General features: G+C 35.0%; 1 protein-coding gene across 1 annotated transcript; it reads left to right on the forward strand.

Annotated features, from left to right (window-relative positions):
* Positions 1 to 17671: 17671 nt before the first annotated feature.
* LOC117173665 (zinc finger MYM-type protein 1-like) lies at positions 17672 to 18310 on the forward strand. Its single transcript, XM_033362305.1, has one exon. The coding sequence runs from the start codon at positions 17672 to 17674 to the stop codon at positions 18308 to 18310; it is 639 nt and encodes a 212-aa protein (XP_033218196.1).
* The last annotated feature ends 1973 nt before the right edge of the window (positions 18311 to 20283 follow it).

A 20283-nucleotide genomic window follows, 5' to 3' on the forward strand; every position in this document is an offset into this window, starting at 1 on the left:
CGCTTCCATCAAGACATAAAAGAAATGGAATAGTGCTACCAAGGCAGATGGGATGTCGCTATGATGGCTGATTACTGCTGGTCACTGAAAAGAGAGTGTAAAACTACAGGTAGAAAGCGAAAAAAACCGTTACGTCGATCATTTGATAGTAAGAGAATACGGTATGAACGGAAAACATGAACACAAGTTGATACAAAAAAATATGTCCATCGTAATTGTTTATGAGGTATTGATAATTTTTTTAATCTTATTATGAGCTTGTACGTGAATGATGAAAGTCTATCAAACTCGATATATGGGTTGTTATTTTCATATTTCAATGATCTTGAAAATACTGGATATGGTCAAAGTAACCTAGGATTTAGATTCTACGACTCTTAAACCTTATATATAAATTTTATAAAAATTGATGAGGTTATTTTGTTGGTTTGACCTTCAAATGACCTTAAAAGCGATCTGATCTGAAAAAACCGACAAACGATTCGGAATCAACGACCCAAAAACCATAGAACTCCAAAGGTCGCCTCCGTGGACTTTGACTTTTTTTTGTGTGCCTGTGTTATTCTAAATTTTCAATTAATTATAAATAAAAAATGTTACAGTTTCCGTCAGACTAATATCAAAGATGTTTGGTCAAATTAAAAATCTCGATGTAATTTTCAATCGCAGGAAAGTGATTTAACCGACGCATTTATTTCTACATACTGCGACTGAATTTTCCCTTCTGAATGTAAAGTTCGTACGCTGGATTGTGTAACTTTGCTTTTGTCGAGTGTGTAATATTACACTGCTATTCGAGGGTGTTTCATTTACATCATTAGAGGATGTAATTTCACATACTTTCTTTAAATTACACAGAGCAGGGTTTGATATCTACAATGACACAATATGTAATTTTCAAAAACTTTGTAATTTTACTAAAATCTTTTTTTACAGAGCATGTAATTACAAAACTGATTACAAGGTTTTGTTGGCCATTTTTACATTCTCATAAGAGAAAGTATTAGAGTTGTGTAAAATTTGACCCCCCCCCCCCTTTTTTTGTAAAATATCCACGTTTTCAGACCCCTTGAATCCAAAAAACAGATTTTTATCAGTGTGTCTGCCTGTATGTCTGTCTTTATGTATTTATGCCTGTCTGACTGTCAGCACGATAACTTTTGAAAAAATCATAGTTTGGCCTCTGGTATACTCTTTTAGTGTCCTAAACTAAAGGCCAAGATCGTTAGCCAGCCATTTAGGAAGAAAATTCAAAACGTGGGCACATTTTGAATATTTTTGAAACCATTTTTTTCAAAACTCCAAATTCTCGTTAGGGTTGTTAATAGTGTACACAAAATGAAACAATTTATTCAAATGAATTTTTTCATAAAATCCAAAATTAAAAGAGTTAAAGCCTTTACAAAATTCCAAAAAACACTCGCAAATTAAAATTTTAAGCCAAATAACGCACGATATCAAAAACAGTTAGGAAAAGAAAAATGTTGCTTTTTGAATGCTCTACAAGATTATCATAACAACTATATGAATTTTCTTGAAAAATCGAACATTCAAATTTTGACAGCATAAAAAATAATGAAAAAATCAAAAATTACATTTTTCGGCCAAACTACGCAAAATACGGTCAAAGATGAGTTCACGAAAATTGAGCATTTGAAGAAGATCTACAAATTTGTTAAAATTTACAAAATATAAATTAGACCAAAATCCAAATTAAAAATCCCATTTAACGTCCAATAATCAAATTGATGCAAAATCCTGTTAAACAAAACAAGAATTCAACGACCAAATTTGGACCACAACGAATAAACGAAATCCAAAAATCCTATTGTAATCTGAGAAAAACAAAAAAATAAAATCTTCGGACAAATATAAAAAAGAGGAAAGAAAAATTAGAAGGCAGCCAACCACATCCCCTTCCTTCTTTTTTTCTTTCTTTCATCTTCCTTATTTTTATTATCATCAAATTACAATAAAATAAAAAAAACATAAATAAATAAATTTGCATTACCAAGGTTTCGGCAAGAAAAATTTAAGTGGTAGAAATTGACAGCACCCACGAACAGGTGCTCTCTCTTTGATACCTGAGAATCGAATGAGGGTCAGTAGGCCAATCTGTTATAAATACAATATAAATACCTATCACAATTGATCAACATCAACAACTGCCTTTGTATGTCTGGCAAGAAGACTTTTATAACAGCGTCCTAAATGAACATAACTTTTGTGTTCCTCTATCCTAGTATTAAGAAGTCTGCCAGTTTGCCCCACGTAATTCATCTTACAGATCCTGCAAGAGATCTTATAGACAACACCACCCTTTTCAAAATTATCTAAAGGATCTTTGCAAAAATTTATCACCGAATCCATTTTAAATGGAATCCGGAAAATAGTATGAATTTCAAATTTTTTTAACATAAGTTCAATGGTCTTAGAAATTTGACCAAAAAATAGAAAAACAAAAGTATTAACCGAACTATATTCCTTTAACTCTTTCTGATTATCTACAAGCAAAGTATTAATCTCTTTGTTTTTGATTTGTTGAACTCTATTTGCAATATGTTTCTCAATTAACTTTTTTGGATAATGATTCAGAAAAAGGATATTCCTAACAATATTCAAATTTCTTGTGTGAGATGAATAATGGGACAAACCTAGAGCTCTGTCAACTAAGTTTTTAATTACTGCAATTTTGTTTTGAAAGAGATGAGCAGAAAGTAAATTTAAAATTCTACCTGAATATGTACATTTTCTGTACCAATTGGTAATAATATTACCATTCCAACCCTTAATTACTTCTATATACAAAAAACTGATTTTATAATCCTGTTCTATTTCATGAGTAAATTGTAGTTTTGGATGAAAACTGTTAAACGTATCAATGACGATCTGTAACTTTTCCAGAGGAATACATAATAAGGTATCGTCGACAAACCGAAAATAAAAAGGCAAAACAAAATCTAATTTCCCAAAAACAAAAACCTCCAAATCTTCCATCACTAGTTCTGCCAAAATCGGAGAAATGACTGAACCTATGGGAGTACCAGACTTCTGTCTATCGAAAGATCCATTAAATTTAAAATAAGTTGACTCCGTAATAAAAAGTATCCTTTCAATAAAATCTTTTTGAAATGAACGAGTACGGATTTTTATATTAGTCCATCTATTCAAAATAGCCTTTTTAACTAATTCAAGGGGTATACTCGGAAACATTGCAATAACATCCAAGGAAATCATTACATGGTCATCCGGAACCTTTTTTTGAATGATACTTTTTTTGAAATTCCCAGCTATTTTTGACATTATATTTAGAAGTTGTGATAGAGTCCTTGAAAATCAAATTAAAACTTTGTTCTAAAAATTTGGTAAGAGTATTAATAGTTGAAATAACTATTCTTAAGGGATAGCCATCTTTGTGAATCTTTCTCAACCCATAACATCTTGCAAGAACTGTGTCTTCAGTGTTAATATCAGTCCATCTTATATCCTTTCCTAGAAGTCTTTTCTTTCTCCAACTGTCAAGCATCTTAAAAGTGTCTCTTTTTATTTTTTAAACGGATTTTCATGTAATAATTCAAAATTATCATGATCAGAAAGAAAATTCTCCATATCCCTGATATAATTCGATTTTTTCATCCAAACAGTAATACTGCCTTTATCAGCATTCATGCAAACCATATCAGTGTTCTTTCTAAGAAACTCTTTCGTCATCATGAAACCTTCAGAAATTCTACGATCAATATAACTGATATGGAAACTTTTTTTCTCAACAAAGCTCTTTCACAAGTGTAAAACCTTGTTTCGGAAATCCTGCTGATCCAAAATAGGAATTTTGTGTATGTTTGATTCAACATCTTTTACTATTTCCATCATTTGTTTTGCCTTAGTTTTTATCAAACGATTACTTAAACCTTGACCTAATCTGAGAATATCTGTGATTGAATCAGGAATTTGAATATCTGTCAAATTAACAAACCAAGGATCTTTACCTCCTTCTTCAAAAATCCTATGTAAACTTAAATTTTGTTCTTGAACACTAGTTTGCTGATGAATTAAATTTGATAACGTTCGCTGCTTTAAAATCTTTGATTGAGGAGAATCTCATTCTTTAAAAGATTAATAATTTCATCTTGTGGCAAACAAACTTCTAATTCACTTCTTATTCTTGAAATTCTTGACTTTAAAAAATTAACACGATTTGAAACATCTTTGATAAATAAATTTAGTAGTAAAAATTTAAAATTGTTTAAAGTGTGTTTAAATTTTCTATTGCAGAAATTACTGTGAAAAGAAAAATCTCGAAATTTGTTATCCAAGAAAAAAATTTTTGTAGGTAAAGCATCGTTTTTTCTACATTCAATAAAAAATCTTTTTTGAGGAATACTACCTCTCAATTTATTGTTGATTTCACGCCATAATTGCACCTTTCTAAATACCTTAGGACCATGTTTAACTCTTATATGATTAAAAAACATAATATAATAGAAATGACCTGCAGTCCAAGTCAGCTAAATCAAAATTTACGAAATTTAAATTAGACCAAAATCCTAATTAAAAATTCTATTTAACGTCCAATAATCAAATTGATGCAAACTCCTGTTAAACTCGTGTGTGGGGTTTCAGAAATTTCAACTATTTTTGCTTTTAATTCTATTTTTGTACGACTAAAACCAAAAACTGAACTATTAAAATATTATTCATGAAAAATAAATCATTTTTACATTCTCATCAGAGAAGGTATTAGATGTGTGTAAAATTTGATACCCCCCCCCCCCCCCCCCCCCCCCCCACCCAGTTTTGGTTAAATGTCCACGTTCTGAGACCCCTTGAATCCGAAAACTAGGTTTCTACGAATGTGTCTGTCTGGCTGTCGGTCTATATGTATGTATGTATGTCTGTATATGTATAAATGTATGTATGTATGTATGCATGTATGCCTGTCTATATGTGAGCACGATGACTTTAAAAAAATTATTCTATTAGATTGGCCTCTGGTACACTCTTTAAGTGTCCTAAACTGAAGGCCAAGTTCGTTAGCCAGCCATTGAATATTCCGGGTACAATCGTTGCAACTCCCTTATTAGGTCTCTATACCTCTCGTTCTGTTCATTCTCCTTGGCTATGATGTTTTTATCGGCTGGTGCCAAAAATTCGATAACGAACATGGTTCGCTTCTCGAAGTCAAGAAGAACCATGTCAAGGCTCGGATGTGCTACAGAAGCAATTGTCGGGAATATAAAGTTCCAGTATATGCGGCACTTCTGATTCTCGACAATTGACTGAATTTCCCTAGAAGCATTTAGAGGAGCGATGTTAGGAATAATGCCGTAAGAGTGACAGAGATGGTAATAAAGCACTCTTAGTGCCGCATTGTGCCTTTGGCTGCTGTTCGTTCCCGCATGCGTTGGACAACTAGATAGTATGTGAGCTAAATGCTCGGGGTGTGCATGGCATGCCCTGCAGCTATCATCGGGAATGTCGTGGCTCAAAATGTGTCTACGGTATGTTAAGGTGGGAATGATACCGTCTTGACATGCCAAAATGGAACCCTCCGTACTAGACTTCAATCCGAGTGATTTAAGGAAAGCAAAATTTAGCTCACACGACAGTCCGGAAGACCAAATCTGCCGGGTGAGGCGTTTTATCTGCTTCGGAAAATATCCTTTATAGATGTCACATCCTGAATGCGGCTCTGTGGCACGTCCAGGTATGTATAAGTCTCTCCAGCGCAAAGCTGTCGTATGGCGCTTCTATTAACGAGCTCAAGATCTTCAGGGATGCCATTAAGTTTTCCTCGCTTCAAGTAAACCTTGGCGCATTTGGCTAACCCAAATTCCATTCCTATTTCCCTAGTATATCGTTCGACAATCCTTAGAGCTAGATGTAATTGCTCTTTGTTATTAGCATAGATCTTAAGGTCGTCCATGTAAAATACATGAGTGACCTTGTACTTTCGATCTGCAGGTTTGCCGCACATAGCTCCTGGATGCTATTTATATTTTTTGAATCTTCGTCCAGTCTATGCTGCACTTCGTAGACTTCTCTCCAAAATACTTCGACCTCCTCTGGTTTGGGCGGGTGTTCGACAGTAACTGGAGGGTATTTGAAGAGTCAGGATGGGTCAGAGAGAAACTGTTGATTTTCTCTGACCCACCTCTCCTTCCGCTCTAGACTTCTCTTAGCGGCAAATAGTATACGTATTCTCTTAACAATATGCTGCCTGATGATCAGCAGCTCTGACTTGTTAAGTGTGTGATAACGGGTCCGGCGTTCGCGCGCGAACTTTCGAACCTTGGCGGTAAAATTCCTGCCAGATTTAATGTAGTCAACCACACACTGAATGTGGGACGCGTACTGTCTTGCCCAGCCTATCTTTATGGCGAGTTGATGCATTCATGTTTTGGTCTTATGATCAACTGTTGGTATGTAACTGTTGCGCATGTGCTGAGTATTGTTCCAAATGTTGTGGTTAAAAGCTTTGTAATACTTTTCGCAAGCTTTTCATAAATTAAAAGCTTTTCAAGCGTTTTGCAATTATCTTGAGTAGCACTGAAGTGATTGCGAATGTAATGACATTATTAGATTTGCCGTTGGAAACGTATTATATACACGTACATTCTTTTGTTAAATGAATGTACTACTGCATAGACTTTTTGGACGCACTGAGTTTTTAGCGTTCATAGGTATTTTAAGAGTGGTAAGAAAAAAAGGAAATTTTTTCTTTTTGCTCATTTCTTTTCTTTTATTCTATAATTCGATCCAAAACTACACAGATATGTACATAAGCCTAATGTGAGCATAAGAATAATGCACTCATATCATTATTGATAGTCAGAAGATAACACAGGCCGACAAATTTTAAAGCCAGAGACCAGACCTATCATTTCCAAAGGATTTTGATGCGCTGAATCCGAATCCGAGCTCAAAATTGCTCCTATACGTCAGGTTTTCAAAATATCCTAACCTAAAGTGCAAAAAACGAGTTTTTTAGCTGTTTTTGAGGTTATGTAACCGAACAAGAAAAATGTCTACCACTAGCTGGGCAATCTAAAGTCTTTCCTTGATTGGCTGGGTAATTTTAAGTCTTGACTTAATTAGCTGGAAAATATTAAGTACTGCCTTGCGTAGCTGGACAATCCCAAGTCTTGCCTTAACTGAATGCGCAATCGTAAGTCTTGCCTTGACGAACTGGGCAATTCAAAGTCTTGCCTTGACTGGCTGGGCGATACGAAGTCTTGCCTTTATTGGCTGGGCAATTCAACATCTTTCCTTGATTGACTGGGAAATCGAAAGTCTTTCCTTGATTGGCTGGGCAATCTAAAGTCTTGGCTTAATTGGCTGGAAAATATTAAGTACTTCCTTGCGTAGCTGGACAATCCCAAGTCTTGCCTTAACTGAATGGGCAATCGTAAGTCTTTCCTTGATTGGCTGGGCAATCTAAAGTCTTGTCTTAATTAGCTGGAAAATATTAAGTACTTTCTTGCGTAGCTGGACAATTCCAAGTCTTGCATTAACTGGCTGGGCAATCGTAAGTCTTGCCTTGCCTAGCTGGACGATTCAAAGTCTTGTCTTGACTCTCTGGACGATAAAATGTCTTGCCTTTATTGGCTGGGAAATCCAAAGGCTTGCCATAATTGGCTAGACAATCTAAAGTCTTGCCTTAATTGGCTGGAAAATAATAAGTACTTTGTTTTTCAGCTTGACAACCCCAAGTCCAGCCTTAAGTGGCTGGAAAATATTGAGTCTTGCCTTAATAAGCTAGAAAATCCTAAGTAAATTTACGTTCTTAAATGAATCATAATAGAATTTTTTTTAAAACCCTAACTGTTTTCCATATTCGCTCTTCAAGGAGTTATAACAAAAAACTGAGCCAATCGAAAAGGAACCCCCGAAAACCCCTCAGATTACATTCTCAAGCGACAATGGCATACCATCTCGGCGTTAATGGGTTAATACGCTAAATTGAAAATTTTTATTTCAAGGTTGGCCCACTTGTAGTGTGGAATTCAATTATTTCACGAAATGTAAACGACTAAATTCGCTGCTCCCAGGGTTAGGTGGGTTTGCCTGTTAATGATTTGGTAGGGGGGATTTCTGGGATTAGGTGGATTAGCATGTAGGTGGTTTAACCCACTTGTGGCATGGAACTTCATTATTCCAAGAAAAATATGCGACTAAACTTATTGTTCACAGAGTCAGGTGGGTTAGAATGCTTGTTGCATGTTAAGGGTGGTTTATACCCCTAGGAAACGGCTTTCGTAGAAATGAAAAGACACGGGTTCCATATTTTTTATTGTTTTATCAATGTGCAAAGTTTGGTTCCAAACGACTTCACGCTTTTTTGTTGGTATTTTGTGTGGGGTCCTTTGTTCTTTTTTAAAGCCCTGAATTGTGGCCGCCATATTGGATCTTCTAGGGGTTATAACAAAAAACTGACACCGGCAATAGAAAGGTAACCCTCAAAAACCCCGGAGATAATATTTTGAAGAAAATATATCGTACCGTCAGCAATAGAGAATACGTTGTATAAATCTGAACACGTCAGCGTTAATGGGTTAAAACGCTAAAATAAAAAATTTCAAATTACAATATTTTGGTGAAAAATAAAGATATCCTAATTAATCCAAGTACGCTTGAAGGGGAAAGATTAGTGCTTTCAACTTCCATATTAGCTTTGTGGTAGAAATTTTTCTTGTACAGTTACCTAACCTCAAAAACAGCTAAAAAACGCGTTTTTTGCACATTTAGGTTAGGATATCTTGAAAACATGACGATCAGGAAAAAATTTGAGTTCGGATTCGGATTCAGCGCATCAAAATCCTTCGGAAATGTTTGGTCTGCTTTCTGGCTTTTGACTTTTGTCAAATTTTGTCGGCCTGTGTAATTATATAACTGTACATTGTTTAAATCAGTACAATAACTGCTTTTTATGCGTTCTTAATAAAAGAGATAGCATGATCTGTACAGCATTTCAAATATACGTCTCCCCAAATTATTTGGTGACATGATTGTCTCATTTTTTTAATATTAAAACTGTCAAAATAATATGCGTTCTCATTTCTTTTAATTAATCAAAATTTTGTAAATGTCACAGTGAAATTAAGGTTAATTCAACGGTTATCCTTAAGTAAAATAAACCTCTATTCCCTCGTCTCACATACTAAACTACATGTAAAATCCACTGAACCGAAATTACAGTAGTAGTGCAGTGGACATTACCGGAAGATCGGTACATGCTACCGATCCGAATGGTTTACTTAACTCGCCCCTAAATTCTGAACACAAGTTATCCGTGCGGAGCACAGGGTGAATTCACGACACAATCTGCAATGAATGGATTGCATCACCCAAAAAACATTCCTTTTTGACATTTCTGTGTCAGTCGTCACATTACTCCATATTCCCACTTTGCAAGGAAGGAGTTTTATAAAATAATACAATTTTGGATGGCACAACTTATTCACAGATCGCGTACACTTGAGAGTTTATTGGAGCAAGACGTGCTTTGGTTCCGTTACTGTTTCAGCTGACATATAGATATGATGTGAATGATAGAACTTTTGTTGTGTGTCGCGATGGCATGGTTGCGTATTCAGAAGTCGTTCCCGAGGTGACCACCCTCAGTTACAAATGTATTTCAAAATTATTTTACAGATCGCAACTCGTATACTAGTATAGTGGTTAAAACTGTTGACTTGCGTGCTTAGGTTTATGCGTTCGCATCCCCCCCAGTGCGTGCGAAATTTTAATTATATTATAAGCACTATAACTTACAAATAACGATTAATTATAAGTATATCCGATAATATATATCAGAAATAACCGTGCGCTTATTTATTAATTATTTTTTAGCAATACTTTTTCACAATTTATAGTAATGTCTTAACTGTAGTCTACACCAATAACATAACTCAGATCTCTATATTATTCGTTAAAGTAACATGATAATTTGTAATTACAGCATCCAGGGACAGTACAGAATAGCGACTGGATCGGTAAAATCTACTGATCCGTAGGTCAGCACCACTTGAGAATCGGTACTAGTAACCATCATTGATAGTCATTCTTATTTGCCTATAATTGTAACGTTTACTGAACTGTCATGTTGTCCAAATACGTACTAGGAAGATCGGTAGATTTAACTTGGTTTTCAGTAAAATATAAGGTTCTTTTTTCTGCGTATGTGTTATCAGAAATATGGATATTTACCTTGATCCAAGAACCTTATCTCAAATAGAGAACCTAGTGATAAACTCTGTTAAAGAAAGAATAAAAAAAATAATCTGATCCACGAGATATCTCTAAACTATGTACGATGTGATTTTGGACACATTATATACGGATTAGTTCTCGCTCAGTGTCGGTATCAACAGACTACATCTACAGCGCTGATCAATCACCGTGGTAGTTTTTGTTCCAGCGCTTTCTAAGCCTCCTTTGTAAGCGCCTTTCCTACTGCACCACACCGCCGTGATGGGATTCAACGCTTTCATTATGCCAGCCACTCATGCTCGCCCATTAGCAAAGATTGCACTTTGTAATCCGCTAGAACGATACCAACAACCTACCTGTGTACGAAAGGGTTTACGATGTTGGCCCGCGTTGTGAGCACTGATCTACAAAAGGCACGTGGCCCCTCTACTCTGCATATATCGATCGCTAAATTCCATTAATTCCGCGCGATCGCCTCGCTTCCCACGCTTTTTCACTTTTTTCGCCTGATTCTTTTCACACGTTTGTGTTTTTTCAGACAGCAATTTTACCTCAAAAAAGATTCTCCCTATTTAACTTTTAATTGAATCAAGCAAAATTAATAATATTTAGTAAAACCCATACTACTAAATAAAGTATCCACGATTATGGAAGGAATCCTGCTAGAAATAAGATATAGAAGAATCAAATTATAATTCTTCCAATTTTCAAAATGTTGGGATATATAACCCACATAGCACACTTCTCGAAAATCCCAGGTCTTTCACAGGTTTTTTCGGGAAAATCATAGGTCTAAGCATGGGGTACACTTGGTTTTTTTTCGGGAAGAGCGCTATGTGGCTATGTTCAAAAAGTGCTAAAAATTTTAAACTGCCCAATTTTAGGGGTTTCAGTTTGAAATTTTCCATGAACTTAATTATAATTGATTGCTGTGTTAAATTATTATCCTCAATTTAAAATGCAGTTGAGACTGGAGATGAATATAGAGTTTTTGAGAGAACAAATTCTTTTTATTATCACAGTAAAAACTCTGAGATCAATTTTGTTGCAGGTGATTTCAAGATAGTACTCCATCACGCTCATTGTTGGGGTACGAAAATCGCTTATTGTTTTTGCCGCAAAACTGTAACAATAATTGACAGTAGGTGACATTTCGTACCCAAGTCCGAAGAAAACAATATCTTGTGAAGTGGCACTATTCCCATTACGAAGACTAATTTTTGTTGCATGTACAAGTATATGTGGCAACCTGAAATTAGCGTTATTTCAGACATTGTTTTTACTGTGATCTAGTTGTTTCTCTGCGTTCTTTAAAATGAGAATCAAAGACCCCACGGTCCTATTGTTTTCCTTCTATTCTAAAAAGTAACTGTGTAAAAATTGGTCCCAGTAAGAAATATGAAGTCACTTCAAATTTGTTTTGGGTCTTTAAAAAAAACTGTTTAAATGAATAATGTGTATCTCTTAAATGCAGAAAAAGAACCTTTTGTTTTACGGAGAACCAAGTTAAATCTACTGATCTTTCAAGTATGCATGTGGAAAACAGGACAGTTCAGTAAACCTTACAATTATCTATCATTGATGGTTACCAGTAACCTATCACTATCTGCTAGAGATCCCAGGCTATTAGGTCGGATCTACTCAGTTTTGACCCAGAACTGTCAAAATCTTTTGTATCTTATTTTTTACCGCTGGGAAGCGTGAAATGGACCCGTATTTCTATTCGAAACTTTACGTACAAATTGAGAATTATGAAATAAAATAATGAATGATCAATATTAAAAGTTTAAAAAATGGTTGAATTGACCTAAATAATTGATTATATTCTTATATTTAACAGATAAAAAATTCAATTTTAAAGGGATCATTTTAAAAACTTACATCTTGAGAGGTAAAAATGACAAAAATTTAATTTTTTATCTTAGACAAATTTGTGGCGTTAACTTTAATTTTTTTTTAATGTAATAAAAATTTAAGCTGTTTTAACTTTGAAAAATTCAATGTAGTTTAAAGTCGTATCAAATATAAAATTATTTTTATTAAAAAGCGCTATGGAAATTTCAATTTCTTTGAATTTTTTATAATCGATTTTTTAAAGATTTTAATTTGTTTTATTTTCGAAATTGTATTCTGAAACTCTTAAATTGTGAACGCCTTTAATTTATTTTGGACCAAATTTTTTATTATTATTTAGTATTATTAAGGTGAAAAACATTCATTTGCAAACAATTATCGGCAATGGCTTAGTTCAAATACTTTAAATAAAATACTTTGTATTTCAAGCTCTGTCACGTTATACCAGAAAAAGGTTTTTTTCGAGCCCTTCCAACTGCGATTTTTTTTCAAAGGATACATAAATTTCCTCTCAGTTTCCCGTCGAAAGAAATTGGTAGATCACGAAAAAAGCCGAGCGATCCTGGGGCACGCTGCACGTGTGGATTGTGGAGACCCCTGTGTTACTGAGAGGTGACGACAGTGCCGGACTCGGTACTCAGGGGCGCGGCCGGGGATCCAATAATGGGGCGACTCCTAAAAAAAAGAGCTCCGAATTCGTTATGAATTATTTTTTATGAAACGCGTAGTCTTTATTTTAAGCTTCGTTTTAACCTTAAGAAAACATTGAAAATAAAAAATGTAATTTGTTTAATAACAAAATAGTCCAAGAGTTATTAATTAAGAGTTATTAATATCAACCAATTGTTAATTTCTTTTTATGTTTCTTATTATTTCTCAGGAATAAAAAAACTTATCACACCATATAGACTGCAAGTTTTCGAGTATTTTTGCCGAGAAGATTTAAGCCTTAATTTAAATAAGTAATTCATAAGAAGAACATTAAAAAATTACGAAAAATGCTGAAATTATAACAAAATGACAATTATTATAGTAAATTATAACAAAATATATTAATATTTTACAATTTCCAAAATAATGAAATATATCCTTTGATCCGAATTCTTGAAATGTAAGCTAATAACTTGTTTTTTGAGAAAATTTTGACTAATAAGTAGTCATTTTAATATAAGAATGGAATTCAAACTCAACAATTACTAGAATAATTAAAGACAGCCGATAATTAGTCGAGATTTTGTGATAAATTAAATGAGTAGTTCCCTTTCATATTTGTAAGCGAAAATAGTCATACTTTATACATAAATAACTTGATCTGGAAACTCCCTCAAGGTACGTATAGGCGTTATTGAAAGTTAACATATGTAAAAAATCAATATATCAGCAAGCGACCATACAAATTGCATTTAAGTGTCCTATACATTTTTAATAAATAAATATATTATGGACTTCATCGAAAACAAATGAATTTAAAAATCCGTAATGAAGTTGATGACAAGAATATTCCTTTCCCTTCTACTGTTTTAATATGAACAATTTATTATTCATTTAAGAAATATTTTCTTAAATAGAAACTAGAACATGCATTAGGGAAATTAATAAGAATAATATTGGTAAAAAGAAATTGGAGGACACTTTACTGGTATTACTTATAAGAGCATAAGTGTAAATCATGGATATTATTAGATATTCTTTTCACTCTTTTCATTGCAATCTAACATACATTAATTTGCTTAAACAATATAATCTTTTTGGGGCGCCTTGTCATGGCTTAGGGGGCGCCAACCGAGGGGGCGCAGCAGGGAAACCACGGCTGCGCCCACATGACAGTCCGCCACTGAGTGGCGACCTCGAGAACGACTTACGAATACGCGCCCATGCCCCATGCCATCGCGGAACACAATAAAAGCTCTCGCAGTGACCTAATATCCTTACAACTCAGCTGAAACAGTTTCGCAACACAAAAACGTCTTGCTCCAATTAACTCTCAAGCGTATGCGATGTGTGAATAAGTTGTTCCATTCAAAATTGTGTTATTTTTTAAACCCCCTTCATTACTAAGTGAGAATATGTAGCAGCGTGAAAATTGTCACATAAATTTGAAAAAGGAATGTTTTTTAGGTGATGCAATCCATCCATTGCCGGCTGCGCCGTGAATTCACCAGGTGCTCCGCGCGGATAGGTTGCCTTGTTGCGACTTTAGGGGCGAGGTAAAGAAACCGATCAGATACTAGGGATTAGAAGTTTATTTTACTGAAGGATAACCGTTAAATTAACCTTAATTTGGTTGTGCCATTTACGAAATGTTAGTGATTGAAGTGAAATGAAGTGATTTTGACATTTTCACCCCCTTATTAAGAGCACTTGATACTGTTATACGTTTGCAAGAAACCCTCTACATTTCATCATCAGTAAATATTACATTTATTTTTTCTACATGTAGAATGGTTAAAAAACGCGACTGTTTACATGTTCGCGGCCGAGTGGGAATTCGTAACCTAGAAAAAAATCACAATATGCCTATTTTCTTTGTTTTGTTGCATAATCATTTTTCAGCTCGCTTAAATGTTTTTAAATTTTTGAAAAATTAATGTAATTGATAAAACTGTGAGTCCACTCTAAGGATTCACCTGCCTGTCCTCTGGCCACTATACTACTCTTTATACCTGTTCTTAAAAATTTCAATTGATACAAACTAAGCTAAAGCATGCAATAAGTCTGTCCATAATCTCAAGTCCACAAATTCAAACCAACATGACTCAATTCCAAAACCCACAAACCTCAAGCCTTCAGTTTTAAACCAATCTTTTTGAGCTTAAAATGGCAGGTTTGCGATTTTAAAGACCTCTTGAAGATTCTTTAGGATTAAAGTTTATAGGTTTAAAATTTCGGTCTTGAAATTTGTGGGCTTGGGGTGTGTGAGCTTAGAGTTTGCGGACTTTGGGTTTGTGGGTTAAGGATTTGTATGCTTGATGTTTTATGTTTTTCAGCTTAAAATTTCTGGCTTTAAGTTTATGGGCTTGAGGTGTGTGAGCTTTGGGTTTGTGGGCTTAGAGTTTGTTGATAAAGGGTTTGTGGATTTATTGTTTGTGAACTTGGGGATTTTGGGCGTAAAGTTGCAGGTTTGAGAATTAAAAGCTCAGGCTATGTAAGTTTAAAAATGTGGGCTTGAGGTTTGTGGGTTTGGGGTGTGTGAGCTAGAGATGTGTATGTTTGGTTTTTTGTGGCTTGCTTCGAGTAAATAATGAACAATTCCGCCCTATGTGATTATCAGTTTGACTCTATATGACGTTCGAGTCGATCGCGCGAGATGATGAAGTCGACATTCTGAGATATCGATTTTAAACTCATATTTTAACCTTCTAGAGATAACCGCTTTTGCAATCTTAAAGAGCTCTCCTATATTTAGCCCTTCTATATAGTCTGCCTGAACATCCAGATGGCTTAACTGAACTTTCTTTTTTCTCCACGGAGGGTTAAGTAAGGGTCCTGTGGAATAGAAAGATAGATTATACCTAAGTAATGAAATGAGAAAAATCCTTGCTTATCAAGAATTTTCTCATCTATGACTGATTAAAATCACTAATTTGTTGGCACCCTATTATTCGTGGTTGTCCGGTGTCTCACTATATCATAAGTGAAACGTGAAACGCAGTGCGAAACGAATCAGTGCGTTTGATGTCCAGCGAATTGCTTTTCACTCATTATCTAACAGCGCGGGAACAGCGACGACTTTAGGACTGATGAGCGGCTTTATGTCTGAAGACATTATTAGGCACGCGCAGTGCTATGCTCGTCAAAACTCACTCCTTATAATGTAGGGTAAGGGGGGGGGGGGCAGCGCCTTACATCATGGCTATTCTTTAACAATATCTGTTCTACTTTGCATAAAATAAATCTATTTTATGAGAGAGATAGTGTTACTTACTAAAATATTTAAAATTTACGTTGCAAAAGAAAAATGATAAAGAAAGCAGTTTTTACCACGAAAGAATAAAGTTTCGCTGACAGAAATATAAGGTTTTCAACTTTAATGACAATCATTACAGCATAAAAATTTGATATTTTGGCAGATAAAACAATATCACACAATCTACTTATAATAATTAGACGTAATTCAAGTCCGAAATATATAAAATCTCATAAATAAGTGAGGCCTGACCAGGGGGGCAGGCCCGACGAAAATAATATTTACAAGTTCTTATGCGATATCATGGACATAGAACAAACATGGCAGTGCCCACATGTTTATATTTTCTTGCAGGGTTTGTCGGAAAAAAACCCTCGTGCGCAAAATCAAGTGGCACATCGTAAGATGGCTGCTCTCCCCACTGATAGAATTCGCCCCCCTCCCGTGAAATCAACCCCGCTCGCGAAGTTAGGATGGCATTCAGTGGCGTAACTAACACCCCCGCAGGCCCCGCAATGCGGGGGGGGGGCGCCAGCAGGTCATGGGCGCCAAATTACGAATGCTCAATATACCGCTTTTACGAGTGGAATGACCAAACGAAGGGAATCCCCTATATTCGTTCATAGGAGGTCAAGCGAGAGGGCGCTGCACTTGACTCTTTTTGGGGGAAAAATATCTGAGTGTCTGACACGTGTCTGCATAATGAAGAAAGTGTCGCAGATAATACAACACCACAAACAAATAATATGAGTACTATTCGAAATATTAATGTTGAAAATTCCTGGATAGCACACACGTCCCGCCGCACCCGATAGGAAATCCCATTTCATCGCAATGGGCCGTAATGAGTTCCTGGGATGTTCCAGGGACGTTGTGTGCTGTCTAGGTTATCGTGTAACATTGAATAAATAACATCCTTATTATCAAATAATTATCAAATTTTTCCAATTACTGAAATGTGAGATAAGTCAAAATAATCGCTTTGAACAAAAATAACTAAAAAATTCTGACTCATTTTAGAATTCACATCCACTTGATGATGAAGAAATTGAAACCAACAATGAAGGCATTGCTGATATTAACAGTGACGAAAAAGAAACCAATGAGATTTTCGATAACGCAAGTTGTAAATATTTCTGATCCATAACAGTCAATCAAATGTTTTTGAGAGATTGAAAATTCACTGAAATAAATTTATGAAAATTTTAGAAGTAGGAAGCGTCTCTAGAATAATTTAAATATATAGAATAAAATACAAAAACCAGCTGATGATGTTTTTCACATTTGAGAAATAAAAACAAAAATATTAATTTTTTATTTCGGAATTGCTCAAATTAAAGTGTCATTTTTTCAATTTTTTCACAGAATTCAAATATTCCGGAACAAAGATGTACTAATTCTAATCGCGGATTGTACCCCAAAAATATTTCTAACGAGTTGGTAGGACAAATTTTGACGCTTAATCCAAACCGACCGAAAGGGCCTTTCCCCAGAACTCAAAAAACTAACTCAAAAAAATAATGAAAAAATTGAAAGTTTTTGGTTATATTATTCGGACATTAAAGTTACAGTTTATTGTAAGCTTTGTTGGCTTTTTGCTGACAGGAATGATAAATCCTGCCAACCTGCCTGGTGTGATACGTTAATCAATGATTGGCAAGCACTCAGTAAAAAAATGGCAGTACATAAAATAGTACGATGCATTTAAATGCATGTGTGGTTTATTCAAAACGAAAAAATCACAAATGCTTGGAGTTTCCAAAGAATGATCAACTAGATCGATGGCGCGAGATCTTGAAGAGAATTTTGGATGTAATCATAACTTTGGCACGTTGTAATTTACCACTAAGAGGTCATCGTGAACAAGTTCAATCAATAGATAGTTCTTCAGGCAATTTTTTGAATGTCATTGCATTATTAACGAGGTATGATCCAATATTGCGTAGCCATTTGGATAATGATTCAACAAAAATAAAGTTCATGAGTCCATTCATTAAAATTGAGTTGATTGAATTGACAGCTTTTCGTGTGATTAAGCAAATAGTTGATGAGATTAATAACTGTCCATTTTTCGCAATAGTTTTAGATAGCACTCAAGATATATCAAAAATTGATCAAATGTCTGTTATTTTACGTTACGTAGTCATCGATTCAAAAAAAGGATTTTGTATAAAAGAATCATTTTTAGGATTCATTCCAGTGCGAAATCATGCATCCAAAGGCTTGTTGGAAGAAATCAAACAATTTCTGGAAAAGCTGAACATTGATTTGGAAAAATATCGAGGACAAGCGTACGACGGGGCTCGAGTTATGAGCGGCACATATAACGGATTATAAGCTTGTCTCAAAGAAATCTCACCTAACGCCGATTTCGTTCATTGCAGCGCTCATAACTTGAACCTTGTTTTACAAGATTCTGTAAAAGAAGTGCCAGAACTCGAAAATTTTTACATAAAAGTAAATAGTATATATGTTTATTTCAGTGAAAGCTTGCCAAGATGGGCAATTTTAAATGAAAACATTGCGAACGATGATAACTGCTTGGTAAAAAAACCATTGAAAAAATCGTGCCCGACACGGTGGGCTTCGCGAGATGAATCACTTAGTTCCATAAAACTCAATTTTCAGCCAGTCATGAATGCTTTATCGAAAATAATTTTAGTATCAAAGAAAAAAGGTGCAATTGAAAAAGCGAAAAATATTTTTAAAATGATAAATTTTTTTGAGTTTGCGCTTTTACTTGTTTTCCAATTCAAAGTCATGCACAGTGAAAATTTAGCCTCAAATGCTTTACAGAAATCTTAAATAGCGCTAGAAGAAGCTTGTAAATTACTAGAAATAGTGAGAAACAATTTTTTATCTTTACGAGCTGATTTCAATGAAGTCGTGAAAGAAGCAGGAGAAATAGCCAAAAGCTGGCAAATTGATACTTCTTTTTCGCAACGTCGTTCGCGAAAAGTAAAAAAATTCCATGAAGAGCTTCGTGACAATCATTCATTTGGTGAACACCTTCAGAAATTCAAAATTACCGTTTCCTTCGTATCTTTGGATGCACAAATTTCGCAAACCAAAAACCGTTTCGAGGGCATGGTAGAAATTAAAAACAATTTTGGGGTTTTGAATCCAGAAAAAATACTCACGTATGATGACAAAGACATTTCTGAACATGCGGGAAGATTATGTGAAAAATATGAAAATTATTTGAAAAAAGCGTTGGCCAATGAAGTCATTTCTTTCAAAAATTTAGTTTCAGGAGAAATAAAGACAAAAAACTCGAAATATATTTCAGATTTCGCGAGAATATTGTTTTCCAATTATCACGTACTAACTAGCAACATGCCAAATCTTTGCACAGCCTTCCTTTTACATTTGACGTTACCTATTTCTTCTGCTTCAGCTGAACGATCTTTTTCTAAACTGAAGTTGATCAAAAATTACTTTCGCGCAACGATCGGTCAAGAACGTTTAAGCGATCTTTCAATTTTGAGTATAGAGCACGAAGTTGCTACGAGCATAGATTTGAACGAAATCATAACAAATTTTGTTTCAAAAAAGAAACGGCGTGGTTTGTTAAACTTGTTGGGTACTTAACTTGTATTTACCTTTCAAGTTATCTTATTAAACTTTATGACAATATTAGGTATTATTTTTCTTGTGTACATTGATTATGGATAAGAATATTATTTAATTGTAACCATTGTAAGGTTAGTAAACAATTTTAATAAATAAACTATAATTTTTTTCATCGATGATTATCCTAGTTGAAAGTACAGTAAAATGTAGTAAAAGGGCGCCGACAGAAATTCTGCGGGGGGCGCACGTTTGCTTAGTTACGCCACTGATGGCATGCCTAGTCCCGTGTTTCCTATGTCCATGTATGATACACGTGTCCCAAGTTTCATCGATAAATAATCGGTACTGTAGAACAGCAACTTATCTTGTGGGCTACATGGCAGAAACTATTAAATGCATGGCCAGAGGAAACAAGGGACTAGGCATGCCATTGCTGGGGTGATACAATGAGGGGGGAGGTCCGCCACCTTTTGATGTCCCGCGACAAACATGGCAGCGCCCACATGTTTATATTTTCATGCACAGTTTGACGGCAAAAATGCTCGTGCGCATAATCAAATGGCACGTCGTAAGATGGCGACTCTCCCCTCACTCATGGAATTCTCCCCCCTCCCGTGGATTCAACCCCGCTCGCCAAGTTAGGCTGGCCTGCCTAGTCCCGTGTTTCCTATGTCCATGATTAAATGTTATTGTTATCAATCTCGTCGGTTTGCAGTTTTCTTGTATTGGTGCGGTAG

The sequence above is a fragment of the Belonocnema kinseyi genome, chromosome 5 (assembly GCF_010883055.1).
Source record: "Belonocnema kinseyi isolate 2016_QV_RU_SX_M_011 chromosome 5, B_treatae_v1, whole genome shotgun sequence".
Classification (NCBI taxonomy): Eukaryota; Metazoa; Arthropoda; class Insecta; order Hymenoptera; family Cynipidae; genus Belonocnema; species Belonocnema kinseyi.